Here is a 23,844-nt window from a genome sequence, read left to right on the forward strand (position 1 = left end):
TCTTGCGAGGAACACATTCCTTTCAATAGTGTGTGTGTGTGTGTGTATATATATATATATATGTATTGTGTACATATATATATATACACACATATATAGACAAATATATATACACATACATACACAAGCACACAACTTCCCCACCATTCCTGTAGAGCGAACGTCTTTTATGTGATATATATATATATATATATATATATATATATATATATATATATATATATATATATATATATATACATACACACACACACACATATATATATGTGTGTGTGTGTATATATATATATATATACTACCTTGATCAAAAAGTTCCCGGAATAACCACCGTGTGGCGCTCCCATCGTTCCGATTTGAGTTCTGTTTTTTTTGTTAAATTGGTACATCTGTTGTTGATATTCCCTTTAAATCTTAGTGTCATAACTTGACATTTGCAAAAGTTACGTAGCCAAGAGTACATCTATCTCTGTGTGTGTTGGCGATTTTTTACAATTGCAGAAATGGATTCAAATTTGCAACAACGAACTTGTATTAAATTTTGCGTAAAAAACGGATTTAGTGGCGCACGGACGTTGGACCGTCCGTCGGATGGGACGTTAAACTGTGGACCCCTTGGCGCCTTTCGTAAAGAGTAGGCTAATGCCGACGCCGGGTTTCTCTCCACCCTTCATCCTTTCCTATCCATCCCCTATGGCGCAAATGACCTTAGCTGTCGGTCGCCTCCCCTCAAAACTACTACTACGGACGTTGGAAATGTTGGAAAAGTGTTTCGGCAACGATTCTCTAAAAAAAACGGTCGTTTACCAGTGGCACGAGCGGTTCAGAAGTGGTCGTGAATCAATGGAAGATGATGAACGCAGTGGCAGACCATCGACATCGAAAGTCGGTGAAAAAATTGATAAAGTAAAAGAAATGTTGGTCAATAACCGCAAATTAACCATCAGAGAAATAGCGGAGGACTTGAACATTGCCTATGGATCCGCCCAAGACATTGTGGTTAATGATTTGGGTTTCCGTCGTGTAGCAGCAAAGTTGGTGCCAAAAGACCTCAATTTCATGCAAAAAAGAGACCGTGTTGACGTCGCAAAAGACATGATTTGCGAGGCTGAATCCGATCCCACATTCATCAAAAGGATCATTACTGGAGACGAGACGTGGGTTTATGAGTACGACACGCAATCCAGACATCAGGCAAGTGAATGGCGTTCACCAAATGAGCCGAGACCAAAAAAACCACGTCGTGTTCAGTCAAAAAAGAAGGCAATGCTGACGGTTTTCATGGATTACAACGGTGTAGTGCATCATGAATTTTTGCCAGAAGGCCAGACAGTAAACAAAGAGTATTATTTGGGCGTTATGAGACGTTTGCGTGAAGCAATTCGCCGAAAGAGACCAGAAATGTGGGCAGAAAACTCGTGGATTTTGCACCATGATAACGCACCGTCGCACAGTGCTATCATTATTCGTAATTTTTTGACGAAAAATGCAACAAATACCATCCAACAGCCACCGAATTCACCTGATTTGGCTCCCTGTGACTTCTTTCTGTTCAATCGAGTTAAAAAACCATTACGGGGAACGCGTTTTAGCAGCCGAGAGGAAGTAATGGAAAAATCGCAGGAAGCACTGATGGACATACCGAAAACCGAATATAAAAAATGTTTCGAGGATTGGATCAAGCGCTGGCATACGTGTGTTGCAGTCGATGGGGATTACTTTGAAGGGGACAATATAGATTTAGATGAATAAACTTGTATTTTTAATTTTCTGAATAAATTCCGGGAAATTTTTGATCAACGTAGTATATACTACCTTGGCCCCATCTTCCCCCAGAAGGTGGTAGTTTGGCTACCAAAAATTAGGAATACGTGTTGGTTTCATTTCTATGTGTTTATCTGTGCCTTTGTTCGCTAGCGCTATCTCGCTTCTCTGTTTAAATTGTTATTCACATCCGTGAGACTTCCCCTCAATAAATATTTATGTGATGTAGAAGCACTCACAAGAGCAATGTAACATTTGAACGGCATAGTAGAACATAAAAATAAAATAGATACCGCGTAAAAGGACACTAAGTTACGTTGCCCGCCTTATCTCTAACTGTTAGCATAGATCTCCCTTTCTTACTTCCCGATAAAGATATAACTTTGCTGTGCAGCGCACCGATTTCACCCTTCCTCTGCAGACTTTCCATATCCTCGAACTGCGTCTTCCACCAAGCTTCTTTTCCTTTATTTGTTGCCCGCCTCATTTTATTGTTTAATTCTTTTACTTCATTTTGCCTAACTCTGTATTTACATTCTTCCATTTTCTCTACTCATCCATCTTTTTAATCATCTCATCCGTGATCCATGGTTTCCTTGTCCTTTTAGCATTAACGGTTCCAATAGTGTCTTTTGCGGCTTTAGACAACCCTTTCTTGATACTTTCCCATTTTCCTTCGATAGTACTTAGCTCTTCACCATCCTCCAGAATTTTCTGTACCGCCTGTTGGTACTCCTTCCTTTTCAATCCATTTAATGCTTCTACATTCCAGTTTCTAACTCGCCGCCCCTGCCGTATCTTTTCGAAACGGACGCTACATTTCATAACAACTAAATTGTGGTCAGAGTCCGCTTCCGCTCTCGGGAAGTTGTGCGAATTTATCACACTGTTCCTAAACCTGTGTCTAACCAGGATATAATCTAGCTGATACCTTTCTGAGTCACCTGGCATTTTCCATGTATACCGACGTCTTTTGTGGTGTCTAAACCAAGTTTTGGTGATGACTAACCCCTGTCTCCTGCAGAACTCAACTGCTTTCTCCCCGCGGTCATTCCTCGTGCCTAAACAGTAGTCCCCGACCTCGTCACCATCTCTTCCTTCGCCTACCGTCACATTCCAATCCCCCATTATTATCAAATGTTTCCCTGCAGGAACACACGCGATCATGTCCTCTAACTCATCGTATATCCTATCGACCTCTTCTTCCTTATGGTTGCTCGGTGGCATGCATACCTGAATAATAACTAAGTTCGCCGGTTCTGCTTTTAGGGATATATATATGTGTATATATATATATATATATATATATATATATATATATATATATATATATATGCATACGTCTGTGTGTATGAGACGATAATAATAATTTATTCTTTCAGGACGTGGGTCTGCCATTGAGGATGGCTGCACGCTCTCAGATCAACATGGCTGTCCGAGGAATGAACGGTATAAGACGCGTCGAGAGATTCCGAAATATGGTCATACCTCTCCTGTGGACAGAGCTGGTAAGAACAAAATCTTGGTTGGGCAATCTCCGAATGGTTTAAGAACTAATGTGTACCATTGTTAACCCAAACCCACGGTTCTTATGATTGTCCTTCTATAAAAAATAATAAGACATTTAAAGAAACACCAATACCATTATTTGAATGTAAACAGACATGATCTAAGATGAAGCAACGTTGACAGTGGACTGAATAATAACTATACCGACAAATTACTTATGCAGTCGATGTAAATGGATTTGAATGCCACGCGAATAGTTAGAGCGTATTCCCTCCATCAATGGACCAACCCGAGGAATCAGTTCACTCACGACTTCATACATGGAAGACACATTTCGGCCCACACACACAAATATATATATATATATATATATATATATATATATATATATATATATATATACGACCCTCTGATCAGCAGTCCAACGCTCTACCCACTGGACTACCGCGACCCACACACACAAATATATATATATATATGCTTTCGTAGACGTAACACGGAAGTGCCGAATAGTACAATACACAGTAACACACAATATAGAAACACAAAAAAAGAAGAACACTCACACGTTATTTCTTGATATTTCGACGGAAACAATCCGTCTTCCTCTGAAGATATAGAAGTAATGCATTACTTCTATATCTTCAGAGGAAGACGGATTGTTTCCGTCGAAATATCAAGAAATAACGTGTGAGTGTTCTTCTTTTTTTGTGTTTCTATATTGTGTGTTACTGTGTATTGTACTATATATATATATATATATATATATATATATATATATATATATATATATATATATATATATATATATATATATATATATATTTGTGTGTGTGGGTCGCGGTAGTCCAGTGGGTAGAGCGTTGGACTGCTGATCAGAGGGTCCCGGGTTCGATTTTCCCGGGTGTATATATATATATATATATATATATATATATATATATATATATATATATATATATATATATACATACATGCCAATAAACACGATATCCCGCCATGCGGCGAACAAATATTCATAGTAGAAGTAGTTTTTTATGGGAGGCGACCGACAGCTGAGGTCATAGGGGATGGACAGGAAAGGTTGAAGGGTGGAGAGAAACCCGGCTTTACGAAAGGCGCCAAGGGTTCCGCAGCTTAACGTCCCATCCGACGGAGGGCGTACTCACTTAGAGTGCCCTCTTAAAAGCACCTAAAGTAGGGATCGCGATACCTCTGATAAATGTTCAACACCGCCGGGATTTGAAGCCGGGCCCTCTGGGTGGGAAGCCAGTACGTTAACCACCGCACCATCTCGATCCTCACAAATATTCATTCGCATGGAAATAGATATAAGGAAAACGGATAGGAACATACACAAAGGACGAACACGTATGTATACATACACATTCAAACACAAACAACCCGCCAAACGGTGAACACATGGCTATTAATATACAGGGAAGAGGGATAGGAACACAGATGTTTGCCCTTATGTGTGTGTTTGTGTATATATATGTGTCTGTCTGTCTTATTATACTTCCTACGTATTATGCTTGCCCTCCGATGCAATTTCTCCTCGCACCACTCTCACACTCACCGTTCCGCATCAAAGTGCACCACTTCGGCCCTGTACTTCTCTACTACGGAAAAACTGACGAATGCTTCCACATTACCATTAATTACCGACACACACAAAACAATTTCTCCTCCCCCCTTCCTCCCCAAAGGAATTTTACTCAAATGACCCCTAAGGGATTGGTGGGAGGGGGGGTGAGTCGGAGGAAGGAAAGATGCGCCGTTTTATTAGGTTTCTTACGATTAGGTTTCTTAAGGGTGAACCTTACTTGAGGTGAGTTTTTTTACAATTTCAATTATCTTCTTTACATTTTTAATCATCCATCAGCACCAAACCGAACCTTGAACGAATTCTAACCAAACTCCCTTCCGAATTATTTAAGCATCCATCTAACTGTTATAATAATTTCCAAACGTTCATTCCATTCCACTTCATGCACTGTGATACGAATAAAATCAAACGCAAGCACTTTCGCTCGGGACAGCGTGGTTTTCCAAAAAAACACGCAATTGAAGCGATCAATCTTATAGAAAAACCCTTTTCCCACTATTGCAGGGCCAGATCCCAGGTGTATCCCTAACATGGGTCAGTAAATATGAAATCAAATCGTTCCCGTTTGCCAGAAAATAGCGTCCCCATGCACCTCGCGCACACGGGCACTGGCGATTCCCGAGGACGACGCCCAGTCCGCGCCTCGCCCGTCCAAAGGCAATTAAATTGTTAAATGGGAAAGCCATCCTTCTCCCCACGCAATAAAATCCCAACGACTTCCAACAGATCACGCGTCCACAATCCCCCAGATTCATTCCTGCGACCCAGGGCGAACCATATTGCCTCTTCCCAACCCTGCTTTCAGCCTACGATCACGGATAAACAAGTCAGCATCGGGAATTGCGCATTCAGTCGACGTCTGGACATGCACGAAATTCCATTACGGCGAAGTCTTGCCGTTAATGTCGTGATTTTGGAGTCCAAATAGGAACTGGGCCGAATGCGGGGCGGCCCAAGTCGCAGGTCTGGCGGTCGAATCCCGTCTCGAGCGTCAGCTTTGTGTTTGTCCTGGGATTAAACTTACAATATGAGGTCGGATACACAAAATTAAACATGTTTTCAGTATTTTTTGGGCACCCTGCAAGTAACCACTAGGGTGTGTGGCAGGGGGTGAATACACACCAGACTAATTTCTACTCGAATATTTTGAGCCCCCTACCGCGGTCGGACAGTGTTATTCTGATCCGTTATCGTGCGTGGAAAAAATGACATCTTAAATCTATCTGTTCTACTCTTTAATCTCTCAAATTTTACTCGCAAGATCTCGTCTACCTTAGTACGATGGGGATAATAACTCAATTTCAACATTATCACTGCTGAAGAAACCTCCTTCCAATTCATATGCATGAGATCTTCAATCTGTAATTTAACCTTCGCTTCGTTGAGTGACTTCCAGCCTAGCTGCTCTAATATTTTGAAGAGGCCACTAAGTTTATCATAAAAACGTTTCACAAATCTAATGCTCCTCTACACTGCACGCGATGCAATTCGGCGATCAATATAACTACTTCGCGAGGATCCCGTATATTAATTGCAGCATATTCTAAATGAGGCCTAACCGACGACAGATAGCATTTCTCTTTGACCTTTTTCATCACATTTAGATCAACTTAACCCGTTGGAACGCCTTTTAATCAAAATCCGCCATAAAACGTTCCAATTCTCCAGGAATGTGGATTACTTGGGGGAGTGTAGATCCGCGCGCACGAATTGTCGGATCGGAAGCCGATGTTGTCCTTTTTCTATAAAACTAATTACATCGCGACATTCGTTAAATTAATGCAAGCAAGCGGGTGAGCCTCCATTAAGATTGCCAAATAATTAATCCGACGGGTCGGAACACCTGATTATTCATCTCGCTGTGCAAAATTAAGTCGCATAACGTGCATAAATTTAACTGGATTGTTTTTTCACTGCGCCAAACTAACGGCCATGTAACGAAATATTGAAACACGCCCATCGGATACACCGGCGATGATGACGATCGATCGCAAAACTATTTATTTTCCATCGAAGGGGCAACCGGAGAAGAATCTTCGTGGAGTGACCAGGCCTCAATCGTCAGGACGCACCAATAGTGTAAGCAAGGGGAGGGGAAGTTACCCCCAACCATCCAAAATATGACACTGCGCGCATCGCGGAAAACTGTCGACTTTATGAGATTAATTTTGGGGGTGGAACCAAGTTAAAAAGAGTGGCCAGGAGGAATACTATGTCCCATCGACGTTCCTGTTTTTTTCGTGGAGAACACGAAAACCTTGGGTGAGACAATTTAGGAACAGGGAAACGGCCGCAATCAACTATTATTCCCAACACAACCGATCTTATGTCTGCCGCTCCACTTGTAATATGCACACTCCTTCGACCTCTCCCCTACTCGTCTCCACACCAGTGCAATACACTCCGCTCAACTCCCATCTGATTCCCGCCACAGATCCGAGCAGAGGTCATTACTTCATACATTCCAACCATTTACTCACCATCACCATCCAAAATGTACGACTAAATTATGATTTTGGATCCAAACTGAACTTTCACGCCGAACTACATTGCCTTCGTCGAGGAGTAAGTCATAATACTCATAGATCGACTACGAAACGTAATTCCACCAAAGTGACCCGAGCAGCAGTCATCTAGAATGCGGTAAGGTGTGAATTACGTTGATGTCCCAAATAGACCAGAATGGCAATGGGTACCAGGTTGAAAGGGATGCTGGGGGTTCCCCCGAGTACTACACCGGAGAGAGTATTTCACGCATTAGCAGGGTAGTAAGGTGGACCAGTTCCTTTCCCTCGGCTGGTTATGGTTTCCCAGGAAGATCTGGTACCCGAAAAATCCTTAACCATCCTGAACATGCATCCTTACCCCGGAACACAATTACATGGAAATTCATTGAGTAAATGTGGGTTTTAAGAGCATTTCCCCCAATGCCAGATGCAAATGCTATTGCGTTTTTAACAATGACGTGTCTTATTTCCATTTTTATTCGCCAACTCACAATCGCTTAGATGCAATATACAATCCATTATTTCACCACAGTTTTTAGCCTCTCTTCATTTTGCTGAGCCCTGCACAATTAAAATTCTCATTGCACACTGAATCTAAAGCCAAAAGCATAGCCAATATGGCCCAAGATCCCTGGTGTTGCACCATGACAACACCAGGGATAAGCAGAGAAATCTGACAATTTGTATACATGAACATCATTATGAAAGTGGTCCACTTTCTAATATTTGTGATCAGAAACATGAACTTGTGGCAGGAGTCGAATTCCAAACACAGCCACTTGATTGCACAATCATTTCTTGAAGCATGAAAAAAAGAAGAGCAAGTTTCCTCAGTTAATACAAACCCAATAAAGATGGCAAGGTAGGAAATATTTTATCTTCGATTGAAAAGGGTCAAGCTGTAACTATTTCCTACATTGATTTTTTTGTTATTATGTGAACTTAAGATAAATCTTATTTAAAGGAAAAGCAGATTAAGTATTAAAAATTTTTTAAATGCATTAAGTTTTCTTTTGTGCTAAGATGATAAAATTTTAACCACATGTTTCCTTGAACAGTTTTCCTAGGGTTTATTTGAATGAATGTTAAGCTGGTGCACACCTTTTACAAATTAATAAATGTGTAAATGTTAATGAAAAATGTTTTCAAATTGGAATATGAAAGTCAGGCACACACTAACATGGAATGGCATTGCAAAGAGCTCAGATGGCAGAGAAATCTTGTGAAATGAAAAAGGTATGCACAATTTTGTTTTTTTCATATATATATATATATATATATATATATATATATATATATATATATATATATATATATATATATATTTCGGGGGCACAACTACCTTTTTCAATGTAAGAAAGAAGACGGGAGCACATGTGACGGGCAGCAGAAGTTGAGGGGGAGAGGGTGGGAGAGGAGAGGGGGTTTTGGGGGGGGGGGGGTACACACACACCCTAGTGGCCTGGGAAGGGAGGCAATGATAGACACATTGAAACAGTCGTTGAATTGCAGCGGGAGGCACGTTTGGGCACTGGTGGAGAGTGAGGCTAACATGGAAGGAGGTTTGAAGTGATGAGGCGCGGCGATTGTGGGTGCGGGGTGCGGTGCATTGCCAGACAGAGGAGAGGGACACAGCTTGAAGGTTGGGTGGTACATTACATTTCACAAAGTGCAGTGGAGAGGGAAATTGAAGATGGGGCATGTTTTACATTGGGAACAATGGGACGGTACACATATCAGCGTGGACTCGTGCGAGTGACGGAGGATTAAGTTGAGGGCTAAGTTGATTTCAATACGCCATACATTTTGGTGGGATGTGCCAAAGTAATGGGAGGAAATATACGTAGGACGTTTGCTAACGTTTTGCGCTTGGTCAGAATGAAGAGGAGATCTTCAAGGATGTGCTAGAAGGGACTGGGTTCCTGGCAAGTGTTGCCTGCTGTGCCATGGAGTGGGTGCGCAAGCTATTGTCTTGGGACGGTTTTGGTGCATGAACGTTTGGGAGAATTTTCTATTGATGGGGGGAGAGGGCTTAGGGTATTCACGGTTGAGGAGGAGAGCGTGGTGTATATTTTGAACAGTTTCAGATTCAGTGGTGACCATTGGGGGAGGGGAGGTATTGTTATTTATCCGCAGGTTTCATGCGTACTGAGGCATTGAGCCATGTTCAAACCCATGCCATCACTTAACCTAAGTGTTAACTCTTTTGGGGAAATAACTGATCTGAGGTTTTCCTATCATTCGCACAGCGCATGGATGGCCTTCCACCAACGCTAGCGGCACGCTTCTACCTGCTCCTTCACGTGCTACCAGTGGTGCAAACAGCTTCCATTGCTCTGCTCTTGGTTTGCGGAATCTTTAGCATTGGTTTTGCCTTCTTCAGGAAACCAATGTTCGCAGATGTTCCCATTATGCATGAAGAAGAAAAAAAGGTGGAACTAGATCCAGAGGAGGATGACGAGAGGGAACTGGTGGACGAGGACGAGGAGAAGTACAGCTCCTTGCTCATGGAGGACATGGCCAAGGAGAGAAAAGCAAGCGTGCAATGGACCCGAAGGCTTTCGTTAGGGCCATCCGCGTGACGCTTCCACAAAGACTATTGAACAATCCTTCCATATGTACATAGATCAAACGCCATATTTATATTCATTCACCCCATTGGGCTTTTATGGAACTCGGATGCCATCGCTACATTCCATTTAATGTGCAACACGAAATCTTTAAGATGTAATTGACTGGTTATTGAAGTGGTCTCGTGGAGAAAGCCATGTTTATTTGCAGGCCAACACCATTCCTCCTTTAAAATGTCAACCCAAAATGATCCTAAGATAAAATTGATCCAAATAATTGAGGGAGTCAAAAGTTGGGAGGGTGCCAAATTTCCCACTTCTCTTTTTACCAAAGCCTTAACCTCCTCATCCTATTTAACCACTTCCACATTCAATGCAACAAAATCAAATATTGTATTCATGACAATTATTTTGTTTCCAAAGTTACAGAATGATTTAGCAAATGAAAAATTTAATTCAACGATTTCCCATCCCTCAAAAATGACAATGTTGAATATCTGGGGCCTCTTTACAGGGATCATTTATTTTATTAACAAAAGGAACTAGCCATTACTTTTTCTTTGCCCTATTTAAGAAGACTGACTGAAGGGAGATGAAGGGAGAATACATATTTATTAGTCCAAGAGAGTGATTGACCGAACAGAAGTGATTTTCTTGTTCAGTCTACAAGTAACGTGTAAGTGACCACCTATTCCATCCGATAGTCTCTTCCGAATGAATCCCAATCAAGGCCACACTTCCTCTCAAACAAATCAGTTTAAAAACTAGAGAGTCGGAAGGAGAGCATTAAAATGAAAGTTAAAATCAATATCACAGACGACAGCGGGTGATACATCAGATAATATAAATTCAAAAGAAATAGTTTTCATGAAGGCTTTTATTATTCAAGAGTGTGATCCTCATGGGATTTTATGCATACGCCAAGGACTTTCTCTGTGGTGATGTGACCAACATTTATAATGTAACCTAAATGAATGGAGCATCCTTCAAGTTATTTATCGACTTTTTCTGTTGTAAACAAAGCCAAAGAAAGATCATATGTTAGAAACTAAGCTGTAAAAATGGGAATATGACTTTTTAAGTGTGCCTGAAAGCATGAATATGTAATGCTTACTTATAATCAAAACCTTGTACATAGTATCGATTAAAAATACTTATGTAGCCAGCAAGTAATTATTTCACTCCCAAATGCATTCTTAAAAGCAAACAATGTGTGGCAAAGAATCTTTTTACCCTTCACCTGCATGCACAGAAACGAATTCAATAGTTTTCGGCTCTACTTTATGAAAATTCACCATCACTGAAAACCTTAGCACTTTTTCACAAAAAATTTACCAAGTTTTTTGTGAAAAAATGCTCAGGTTTGATTCCCAAGTAACCCTCAGCTACACCCAAACTGTGTCATTTTTTGGCCGTCAGATCTTCCTTGGAAACCATAACTGGGACGGGGAAAGGCACTGGTCTCGTCTGTCACTCTGCCGATTTGTGTATTTCACACACTGTATTGGGTTTACTAATGAGGGAGCTCCATCACCACCCACCAAACCGACCTTTGGGGTGATCACGGCGTTTACTCTCTCCAAATTAAAATCAACGATTTCACTCTGTAATTGAAGGCTTCGACAGTCAACTTTAATCTGGCATCACTGTCCCACTGCAAATTTATGAATGTCGCTTTCCAAATATCACAATTTTGAGCCAAACATACTGCATGTAGTACTGGGAATACCATAAATTATAGAATAGAAACATTTGTATCATAAAACCCATTATCATGCAGTCTTAAGGTTCAGAGAAACAAAGTAGAACAGAAACACTATTTGCAAATGTACTCGAATGCAGTTGTCATTTAAGAATATGCCATTATTTACAACATCATACAACAAAGTGTCGTAAAAATGAAAGTACTCTCTTCATTCAAATGGTGCTCGATTGTCTTGGTTTTCAAAAAGATCTCCATGCCCGGCCATTAATCTCCAATGCACCTGACCCTGGCTCAATGAGGGGTAATGAACAATATGAGAATGGAGAAGCCATGGCTCACAGGAGAAATGATTAGTGCAAAAGAGAGGAGGAGATATGAGAAGATTAACAGGAATGAAATGAATGCAAGAACAGAATGCACCTAAATAATAAACCCAGCTCAGAGGCCAAAGGGGCCGCCAAGGAAGAGAGTGGTGGGAGGGCAGTAAGTGGATTTCTGAGACAGGGCATTGCAGAAAGACACTTCCAAAAGATGCCAGGAGGGAGCAAATTAAGAGTTGTCCAGGATAGACAAGATAAAACGAGATAGTTAATCATGGAGCCAGAGAAGACCTACAAGTGGAAATGATACATAGAAGAACTTTAAAATAAAATAAGGCCAATTAGAAATAGATAAGAAAAATGATAAAAACAAGAATATATTGGGTCCACGAGCGAGTACGAGATAAAAAAAGAGTAGAGTAAATGAAGTCAAATGATGCAATGAGAATAAATAATATACCTGGGAAATAACTGTAGAGTTGGGGTTAAATTTGACGGAAGCATGTAGCGCCAGCCAAAGGAAGTCAGACACCCAAATGATTGCAGCTTTTGAGAGTTTTGAAAGACCAGTGTGAGAAGGAAGGCAAGAAGGTCAACATTGAGAAAGCCAAAGTAATGAGATTCTCAAGATGCAGGAGAGTTGACAAATCGAATAAACTGGGAATAAACTAGAGCTGATGGAGCAGTCCGTTTCATTGGGCAGTATGCATACAGGAGGATAATGAAGTACATTCGAGGACACACATGGCGAAAGTAATTGATGGTAAAGACGTAACGAAAAGCTTAGTCAAGTTCCTGACATGGAGCACAGCACCATACGAGTTCAAAACCCAGCGATTGAAGGCAAGAGGATGAGAACACATTATAGGCCCTCTAGACGTGGATATGGCGTAGAAGTGAGACAATAATTTGGAAGGAGATGAAGACAAATGAAAAAGTTCTGGAGATTGGGACAAAATGAAAAATAGTTGGGAGAGATGAAGTTGCAGGGTGAAATCCAAATTGGACGAGGAGTATTTGAGAGATATTAGGTTGTTGAAGGTGAGAAAAGAAAGCTGTGTGCTAGGCATGGGAGGAAGGAAAAGATTTTTAGACAGCATGAAGGCAGGCAGGAAGTACGTACAAGGAACTGCATAAGGAAAAATTACAAACAAACAAGAGGGAGTCAATGCAAAATGTAATGAGTTGTTGTCTACCGCGGGGAAGTTACCAACAATGAGGGGAGATTAAAGTAAATAAATAAGGTATACTAAGCCAGGAGGAAATTGAAACGGCAAACATTGCAAATGCCAGAGCAAGGTCAAAAATACAAGTGGAATTTGAAGGGAGATATGGCTCGCAGGACCACACCATTGCAATCCATCAAATGGGCAACGAAAACCGAATCCGTATGCACACACAGTGCCCTTGCAGTGCATTTCGGCATCCAAGCACCATTATCTCATACATTGATCCATCAACTTAGGACGTGTGTTGTCAAATTACTTTTGATTTCATTAATGTTTACCTTTTCTAGATCACCATTTCAATACGTTTACATTAAAGCGTTCAACTGTATCTTGGTGAACCTGTACCTAGACAAATTGTGTGTACGTGATCTATTTGTCAAAAACCTGTAGTTAATAGAAAGGCTACATCTTCGATATAAGACGCCGTCAACATCATGGATTTCTTCCTCCAAGACTCAACTATTGAAAAACAATTTTTACAATCAATCACATTGTACAATTTCACAAGAACTGATCAATAAAATGCATTTCCTGCGTTTTTCTGCTTTTACCGAGTGGTTCCCTTATTTAATTATACTTTAAGACAATATGTCAAACAAAGAATTCTTTTCGACTTAGAGGGAATCTGCAATGCTGTCATATCTACATCTACATCAATACCCTGCGAGCCACCAAAAAGGTGTGTGGCAGGGGGTGCAGCACCAGGAGAAAAGGGTAAGGGATGAGGGGGTTAGGGTTTTCCAAATGGAAGGGGAAAGGTGAGGGGAGCCTGCTAAAAAATTATATAAATATAATCGTATAACCATGCACAGTCGCTACCTTGTAGGTTAATACTTCTTATGTCGAGCGGACTGGTGGGGGATTTCGATTAAAAGAATTCTGGTCTCTTATTGTTCTTGGGAAAAATGACCATTTAAACCTGTCAGTCTTGCAGTCAATCTCTCTAATCTTATATTCGTGATCCCTCCGCCCGTAATACGTTGGGGTTCGTCTTATGTTCTTGATGTCATCGGAAAAGGACCCATTTTCAAATGTTTTAAATAAGTTTAATCTATATTGTAAACGCCGCTGTGTAAGGGAATCCCAGCCTAAATTTTCTAGCAAAGTAGTTACGCTACAGCGTTGGTCATAACAATTTTTGACAAATATAGCCCCCCGCCGCTGAACTCGATCCAATTCCGAAATTAAATTTATCTCTTGCGGATCCCATATACTGGCAGCATACTCTAGGTGGGGCCTGACTAGGGCAAGAAAACATCGTTCCTTCACTTTTTCGTCACATTTACCCAGCACTCTTTTTACAAATCCCAATTTTTTATTAGCACGACCGCATATTTCCCGTATGTGCCTTCCCCAGGACAGATTGTGAGTAATTGTTACACCCAAGTATTTAAAGGAATCTACCCTCGCGATTTCCGTTTGCTTCACTTTGTAACTAAATGGGGGGGTGTTACTCTTTTTCCCAAAAATGTATTACAACGCATTTTTTCAAATTTAATTCCAATTGCCATGTATCGCACCAAGTCTGGATTGCATTTAGGTCGTTAGCTAACGTGACTCTGTCATCGCGACTTCGAATGTCCCCATAATTCACCGCATCGTCAGCAAAAGGACGGAGCCTGCTATTAACCAACAGTACTCTGCAGCGTAAGATTGCTGCAGATTACTGTTGGTCAAACCAATAAAAAGGAGTTTCGTGTGTTTCTGCTTTTAGGAGCATATGCATTCAAATTCTAATTTAAGACAAGATGTCGGGCAAAGCTTTCTTTTTTAACGAGAGGGAATCAGCATTGTTCACTTATGACTGCTTTTCAAAATTTTGTGATAATGTTGAGTATAACATTCCTAAGGTTTTTATAATTCGGGATTTTTAAGAGGGTTATTACACTACGACTCGTTATTTGGGTTATCATGTCAAATTTATTATACCGCATGAAAATTGGTAAATTTATCATTCCTACCAAAAGGGTGCACGAAAAGAGTGGGGCAAAACTACTTACATTTAACTACACGTATATCAATATTTATTCATTGCAGAATCCTGGAAATTCATCATCATGGGCCCCAAAAGGCTTTAAGCTGCCTTGTTTCCTTGGGAATTTTTATAGGAAGTACTTTCAACTTATTATTTAAACTCAGTTGCTTACTAATTACTCAAAAGAGAGTTTCATCGACATTTGTAATAAAGGCAACCATTTTCTATGCCTAACGTAGGAAAAGTATGTAATAGTAAGTATTTTCTGTAAAAAAATGACTCTTTGGAAAACCAATTCAGATGCAGGAAGGACTGGGGCACAATGCAGGCAGGCTCTCCCTAGTCTAAGGATTCTGGTTTAGAAAATGATGCATGCCAACAAGCCACGGCACATCGCAGACGGAAGACCCGCAGGCAAAGGTGACTGTGGAATAAGATGTGTTTAAGCAACAGGAAAAACTTGGAATGAATTACAAAAACAATTATCTATTACATCTATAATTCGCTATAGCTAACAAGGCAAACGAAAATGAGGGAAAAATAGAAGCTAAAATAAATAAATGGGTTGGATAGACAATGATGCAATCTCTCACCAACATTATTTAACATAAACTTAGAAGAGAAGAAAATGGAAGCTCAAGGAACCACAAATTAAAGGACATAGAGGTAATTAGAGAAGAAATTAGCCTGATTGGGTCCTTCAATGACGACTACGTTACATCAGGTCATCAAGAAGAACTGCAAGCATCCTTGAACACGATGGATTGATCATGGCATGAATACAGCATAAAATTAAAAAAGAAGAAAACAAAAATCCAAATATAGAGAAAGGAGAGGTTTGAGGCAGATGGTTCTTTGACAGGAGAGAAATTAGGGCAGGTGAAAGCATTCATCTCTCTCGGAAGCATTCACTCCATGAAACGGACGCAGTTCAATGGAAATCAAGCGGAGGACAGCTCACACCAACAAAGCATTTAAGACAAAGAGGCAAACCCTATGCTCAAAAAATATACTACCACAAACAGGAGAGGAGCCTGTGAAAACATTTATATGGAGTGAGACTTTGTGCGAGGGTTAATAAAAATAGTTCTCAGAATGGAACAGAAATAAACACCTTATCCCGGTGAAAATTTGTTATTTTTAAATATAGTCTCCCTGCACAATAATGCTCTTGGTCCAGCGATGTTCCAATGCCTTGATCCCATCTCGAAAATTAGATTCCTTCAATCCGACAAAAATACCCCGTCTACTTTGGCTGGAAATTCTTACTTGAAGAGAATCTCCGTCCACCGAGGAAAATTTTGAACTTGGGGAAGGGACGGAAATCTGATGGATCGAAATCTGGCAAATAAGGCGGAAGTGGTAACAATTTGTAGCTCAGTTCATGCATTCTTGCCATGGCAATGACACTTGTGCATGGGCATGCCTTGTCTTGATGGAAGGATGACTTTCTACCTGGCCAAAATTGGCCTTTCTTTCGTGCATCATTGGCTGCAGTTGGCTCAGGAGGTTAACATAGTATTGTCCAGTAACTGTTTGACCAGTGGGAAAATACTAATCTAGCTAACCAACCCTTCTGCATCCCAGAAAACCAAGGCCATCACCTTTCCAGCAGAGCTTATTGCCTTTGCTTTCTTTGGTTGCGGTGGTGAATCAACATGTTTCCACTGCTTTGACTTATCCTTTGTCTCTGGGGTATAGTTGTGGACCCAAGTTTCATCAGTGGCCACCGACTGGTGCTTGAAATCTTATCGGTTGCTCTTAAAATGGGTCAAGCATTATTAGAAAATTTCCATTCTGATGTGTTGGTGATCCTGCATCATGAGTCTAGTTCATAATTTTCTCTCACATCCAATTCCACCGCTAAAATGTGATTTGCCCATTCAGACGACATCCCCCCGCCTCCTTCCGCGATTTCTCGCACCTTCACTTGGCGATCCTTGATGACCATTTTATGCACTTAAGCAATAATTTCTGGGGCAGTGGCCAGACATTTTGCCCAGCCACTTCGCGGATCATCATCTAAGCTGTAACGAACAAACTTTTGGTACTCATTTGTCCACATGGCAACGGTTGAACATTACCTTTTGAACAGTCGTATATAGAAAGGAGCAGAGTCTCCCAGAATGTTCCGAAAGTCACCATGAATTGCCTTTCCTTTCACACGTTCCTTTAAAAAAAAACCATGGACACAGTAATCAACCCGAAGGTCGGTTTGGTAGGTGATGGTAGAGTTCACCCAGTGACAACGTGTGAAATGCACACTTCAGGGTAGGGGGCTCGGTTCCTTTCCCTGTGCCGGTTATGGTTTCCCAGGATGACATCTGGTAGCCGAGAAATCACACAGCTTGGGTGGAGCTGCTGGTGCCCAGAGTGTCTTGCCCGGGAATCAAACCCGGGATCCTCCGGTCAGTAGTCCAACGCTCTACCCACTGGACTACCGCGACCCATACCTTCCTTTATGAGGTATTGCTCGAATCTCAATTATATACATCTTCACAAATCACAACACGGGAACAACAACAGCGAGGTGTCTGCACCACAGATCTCTTCCCAGAGCACAGATGTAATGTATTTACACAAAGTGTTACCCATCACTCCGTGGGAAACATGTTGTGATAGTCATACGACATCTTGTGGTAATTCGGAGAACCTTTCAAACTACCCTCATACATATGAGACACGTGGACCAAGGGGAAAGTAGAGCAGAGGAGGAAAGAAGCCTTGGTGCTGGTGACGAATGATGAATACTAAATCGACAGATGAGGCAAGAAATGAAGAAATATTCATAAGAATGGAGGAAGAAAAGAATACATGGAGCACTTTTAAAAAAAGAAGACCCAGTTCAACACTTACAGAGGCAACCAATCTGTAAAATACAATAATAGAAGGGAAAACAAATGGTAAGGACAAGGAATAAATAATAGTGTCAAATAAAGATGGATTTGGGGCACAGGAGCCACAAGGGTATAGGAGAATTAGTGTGGGAAGAATGGGTGCTGCAGTCGACCAATCTCCAGATTGAAGGACTCCTCCAAAGAATCCACTACCATTTGATTTGGTAGTGGATTCAGACCTGAGGAAGAGCCACGGCGAGGTTCCAGCCAATTGTAATATCCGATTGCCAAACCTTCACACCACTGACATCCACACGACTGTGATTCTCACCTACGCATGTCCAAACACGTTCCTTGTCTTGCAATTGAAGCACTGTTTCTGCAAACATCAAAATGCAAACAAAGGTAAATGAATGACTGGCAATAGACTGAATCAAGCTGAAGGATATACCATTTTTTATTCTTTTCAATATTTTTGTCACTCGAACCAGATGGCTACAGGGCCTCTGGACCATTAACCACAAACCACTGCCACTGTGCACCGACAGCAATAAAAGGAGATATGATGGTCATCAAAACCGGGAACGGTATACACAAAAATTCATGAATAGAATGACCATCCACATTAAAAACAAACACAAACACTGTGCAACTGTTACATTTGTAATTTGGATTATTCGGGAGACGGCAGTCGCAATCGCTGCCGATTTACACTGACTAGGTCATTTCTAGAGCACATCGTGAAAATGTGACGGGTACCAGGTTGAATCCAAACACAATCCACAGTCACCATCACTTTGGCGCCCTCCCTCTCATTGGCCACCAATCGTACGTGGTGCTATTTCAGGCGTTGGTGCATGCGAGCCCATGCACTCACGCCTGACACAAATGGAAATACTTGCATCCGCCGACCCAGATCAATTAAAAATGATTTTTTTTCACCCATCACACAAATGAAAGGAAAACAAATCGGCTTTCAAAATTTAAAAATTCCCACATATCTTCACTACATAATAACAAGGGATATATGTTTCTATACAGAGATAATATCTTCAATACATATTTTCAAGATTTCATTGGGTACATTCACCACAGACATATCGGAAGTAAATAAATCAATGAAATAATCATATTTCAGTCTCTCTGAGTGCGTGATGCACTCCTACGATTCCAACACTTTGATGAGTTACAACTTACTTCAATTAATAACAACACATCAACGCTAAAATCAAATCATTCCACATTACAAAGCGGCTTCTAATGAAATGATAAGTCATGAATTACCTAGCACGAACACTCCAAACAACACCCAAGTGTCCGAGGGTTAAAAATGACTCCTCCCCACAACACAAAAGAAAACAAACAGCAAATTAAATAAAGCATGACATCAGAATACAAAAATATTTCACATACTTTTAAGCACACTCACTCCAATAAAGAGTCAGACCTATTTGAACATTTTAATGATATAACAAATGTACCAATTATATTCGCTTCTCAAATTCAAACTCACGGAATGTTTCCACATCCAGTTCATTAAAGCTGGCATCCAACTTCATTTTGGGGTACAATAGTTCAAACATTGTTTATTTAAAATAAGTAAATTACTTTCCAATGAGACCATAACCCAAAAAGGATTTAACATGAACAGCAGACTAACACAAACTGCTTAAAATAAATATTTCAAAAGAATGTTTCATTTATTACCTATTCAGTCGAATAAATTTCAGATTTCCCAAATGTGGAATATTGTTTTAAACGGTCTCAATATAACAAGGGTGATTGCAGAAATATATGTCAAAAAGGTTAAGTTAAAAGCTAACCTTGTTCATCCCGACCATTAATATATGGCATCACAGTCAACGAATGAACTTCTTTGCCACTTGGCTCGGTTCAACTAAAACAAAAAAGAGGAATCGCACACGGTTTTTAAAACTTAACTTCATCCAAATATTGAGTGAACACTCGCTGACAGAATAAAAATTGACCGTGGGTGAACATCTGTGGAAAAGTCCACGGGTAAAAAAGTTAATCAGATGAGATGAAGACAACCAACCGTTCATTGATTCCGCTCAAAACTACCAGGTGGCACCAAAAATTAATTTATACTCTACCGCCAATACTCTTCCTGAAATAAAGCAAGGGAACAACAGTGCAAAGAGAGCACGGAGGCGGTCATTGAAAATTTTTTATCAATCAACCACCGTAGTCATCCAGCCATTGTTTAGAACTATGGAAAAATGTGTGATAAACAGATGAGGAGTCCCGCAACACAATTGCGTAAAGTATTGCTTACGCACATCTTACCATCTTACCATCCTCAAAAGATTTGGCGGTGGGGAAATCCGCCAGGTGGTGCGTCCAATCTGCAGAGGTGGCACCCCTGAGATGGAGGGGCCAACCCCGACTACCTCCTGCGCTTCCTGCCCCCACCCCCTCCGCCGGCCTCCCCGCTCCACGCCCCACCCTTCCCGCGCCTCGCCTCCGCAGCAGCCTCCCCGCTCCCGCGCTCGTCCTGACTCCGCCCCCGGTTGCGCCTCCCGTAGCTGCCCCCCCCGTGGCGGGGCGCGCGGCCCCCGGAGGCCGCGGCGGCCGCCGCCGTCACCCACTCCCTGTGCTGCGCCATCCGCTCGCAGTATCGCTCCATCTCCTGCCACTCCTGGTACTTGGCCCACCACTCCTCCCACTTGGCGTACTCCTCCAGACCCATGTCGAAGAAGTAACCCCTGTCGCGGTAGAAGCCGTACCTCAGGTGCATGTCGTTCCAGTCCCCCAGGGTGCCGCCGCCCCCCTCGGGGATGATGCCCCCCGCCGACACCACGCCCCCCCCACCGCCGACCGCCTGAGGGGTCCCGCCGGGGGACTCGTCCCCTCGCCCCAGGCGGTACGAGGCGTGTCCCCCCCCGCCCCCGGGGGCGTACGGGTCCGGAGAGCGGGGCATGGCCCCCGCCGAGGGCCCGAAGGCCCCGGGGCGGCCGTAGCCGTCTCCGCTGTACGACCCCCGCATGTACCCGTCGATGGAGGAGGGCGGCGGGGAGAGACTGGCCCCGTCCTCGATGACCACCTTCTTGCCGGACGAGTGCGAGTCCTTGGTGATGCGCATGCGCACGCTGTCGAACTCCCTCCGGTCCACGCTCCACTGCGCCATCCGACCGAAGCGCTCCGAGAGAGTGAGGCGCGGAGGGGTGTCGTCCTCCGAAGACTGCGACACCGACTCCGACTCGGACTCGCTGTCCGAGCTCACGGACACGGGGTCCCTCGCTCCGCCCCCCCTTGGGCGACTGCTCCCGGGGGACCGAGCTCCCCCCCTCCCCCTGCCCCGCCGCCCCTCCCCGCCTCTTCTCTCACCCCCATCGGGGGGCTGCTCCTCCTCCTGCCCCCTGCCCTCGTGAGCCGCATTGCCGTTGCCCTCGGCCGCCCTGCTGGCCCGGCTGGAGCGGCTCTTGGTCGACGAGCCGGCTTCGCCCCCCTTGCCTCGTGCGACGCCTCCGCCCTTGGTCCCGCCCAGGGCGAGCGCGCGGCGCCCTCCGGAGGATGCGGTCGCCGCTGCCTTCTTCCTCTTGGGGGCGGCGGGTGCCGGCTCCGGGGGCCTCGGGGGCGAGCGGGCCCTCTCCGCCGCCGAGCGGGGCACGGAGAAGGACCGCGAGCGGGAGCGGTGGTGCAGGGGGGGGGAGCGGTGGTGCCGGACGGGCCTCGGCGCCTCGGAGCCGCGCCTCGGCGAGCAGACGCTGCAGGACTCGTTGGAGCAGGATGCGACGGAGGAGGCGGTGGTGGAGGAGGAGGAGGAGGAGGAGCGGACGGGGGAGGGGGGCGGCGAGGGCGGGGGCCGCGTCTTGCTCGAGGACCGCGCCCCGCCCCGCCGTCGGCCCCCGCCTCGGCTGCCGGCGGCCCTCCTCTCGGGCGGGGGACTCCTGGGGGCCCCGGGGCCGTGCCGCCCGGGGCGAGCGGTCGGAGTGGACGGCCGGCCCCCTCTGGAGCGCGAGGAGGGGTCCCTCCGCTCCCTGGAGCGCCCGCGGGCGGACCTTGAGCGGTCCCTCGGCGTCCTGGAGCGACCCCTCGGGGACCTGGAGCGGTCCCGGGCTGTCCTGCCTCGATTATGATTCGACCTGGAGCGATCACGTGCAGATCTAGATCGATCCCTGGAATGGGACCTTGTTCTCGGGAGTCGGGAAGGGGGAGGCGGGGGGGGCGGGGGGGAGGAGAAAGCGCCCTTCTTCAACCTATTTCTCGAGCGACTTCGAGATCTACTCCGCGAACCTCCGTTCGATCCCCCTAGCTCGCTTCGATATAGTTCCTTGAAACCACTGTGCCGCCACCTGGGAAGGAATTTCAGTTTGTGCCGAATATGATGATGCTACAATTGATAGATACTACAACTATTACGAAGCAGCGAACTGGCGCGACCTCGGGACACGCCATTACTATTGGCTTCCAAACCGAACAAAATGTCAAGCAATACATGGACATGGAAATTATTGATTTTTTCCACCATGCACACACAGATGCAAATTAATACACACAAGATAACTGGATAAATCTTTGCATTTGACTTTCAAACAAAATACTCAAGTCAAAGAATTCATCAATTTTTTTAATGAAGGCAAACATTGACATGAAATCAATTCTAAACAGAGGGACCATTACTCAATTTGTGAGAAACATCTATAAAAAACCCTCAACTGCCATTGAATGGCATGAAAGACAAACACAATACCATGAAAAACACATTCATACCAACAAAGTCCAATCTTTAATATCAAAATGACTATAGGTTCCCGGCATCATACTTTTGTCTTCATTCATTGGCAAAATATATACGGCCATTAATGATTTGTTGGTTTGAATATTGACCAGTGTTTCACATTTAAATGAAACCTCTAGCGACATCCCATTTAAATCTACACATAGAGCATGAACATTATCATGTGATGAAAATTTATTTATAATTAACAAATATCTTACACAAAGTTACACTTCAATGGGACTTACCAAAACGCCTTTGAAATATATTATCACAAGTTTACTCCCGAGGGTTAAAGAAGTTCCCAATGCATCAACTTTAAAAGAACATAGCTTAAAGGTCATTTTTCCAAGAGTTATCGCAACTTGGTCTTGCCCATCACCGAAGTAAGGAAGGGCTCAATGGAAAACGTACTTTACTATGAACTGCACTGGAACCAAGATGAAATATTTTCCGGTCTAAAGACTCAAGAATAGAAAGTTTCCATTGACTCAGGCTTATATTACACAAAAAAAAAGATATTAGGAAATTTCTCAATTTTTCCCTGACACAGATATGCTCGCGGAGGATGAGAGGGGAAACTGGGGAACAATTATTGCATTGTACTTCACTAAGTAAAAGACATCCTTGAACATGAGAAAATTCAAATTAAATTTACTGGAGTGCAGTAAGAAACACCATGAAACAGTTTCTCATTTCTTCTCATGGTTAACTCTCAGGTGTTTCACAAAAATATGAAATTGAACACATCTCTGTGACTGGCAGCACCTTGGTTGGTAAGTACACTGCATTTGCCACCTAGTGGTCGGATGTAGGCAATGGTACGGGCTGGCTATCAAGGCGGTCCCCTCAGTCCACTAGCATAGCACTAGGCTATCAGCAAAGGGAGGCCCTGGATTATGTTATAAGGCTTTGGTTTAGCATACGAAATATCAAGTGAAAATATGCCCAAACCAGCCAGGATAGAGGTGTAATCTTTAGCAGGGAGCATTGCATGTGGCAGGGATATTTCAAACACTGGTAGCATTGCATATCCTATCTTTTCTTACTTTTAAAAAGTCAATGAAAACCCGAGGGTGAT

General features: G+C 43.2%; 2 protein-coding genes across 2 annotated transcripts in view; one reads left to right on the forward strand and one right to left on the reverse strand.

Annotated features, from left to right (window-relative positions):
• LOC139695696 (scavenger receptor class B member 1-like) overlaps window positions 1-11,125 on the forward strand; it is a 123,432-nt gene extending 112,307 nt beyond the window's left edge. Inside the window, exons 9-10 of the mRNA XM_071594473.1 lie at window positions 3,144-3,269; window positions 9,636-11,125. Coding sequence (XP_071450574.1) covers window positions 3,144-3,269; window positions 9,636-9,968 — 459 coding nt within the window. The 3' untranslated portion in view covers window positions 9,969-11,125. The remainder of the gene's footprint in view (window positions 1-3,143; window positions 3,270-9,635) is intronic.
• Window positions 11,126-20,429: 9,304 nt separating this feature from the next.
• The window catches only part of LOC139695705 (serine/arginine repetitive matrix protein 1-like), a 46,216-nt gene continuing 42,801 nt past the window's right edge, over window positions 20,430-23,844 (reverse strand). The window contains exon 3 of the mRNA XM_071594489.1: window positions 20,430-22,338. Coding sequence (XP_071450590.1) covers window positions 20,430-22,338 — 1,909 coding nt within the window. The remainder of the gene's footprint in view (window positions 22,339-23,844) is intronic.

Source organism: Hetaerina americana, unplaced genomic scaffold (assembly GCF_022747635.1).
Source record: "Hetaerina americana unplaced genomic scaffold, ioHetAmer1.1.p SCAF_62, whole genome shotgun sequence".
Lineage (NCBI taxonomy): Eukaryota > Metazoa > Arthropoda > Insecta > Odonata > Calopterygidae > Hetaerina > Hetaerina americana.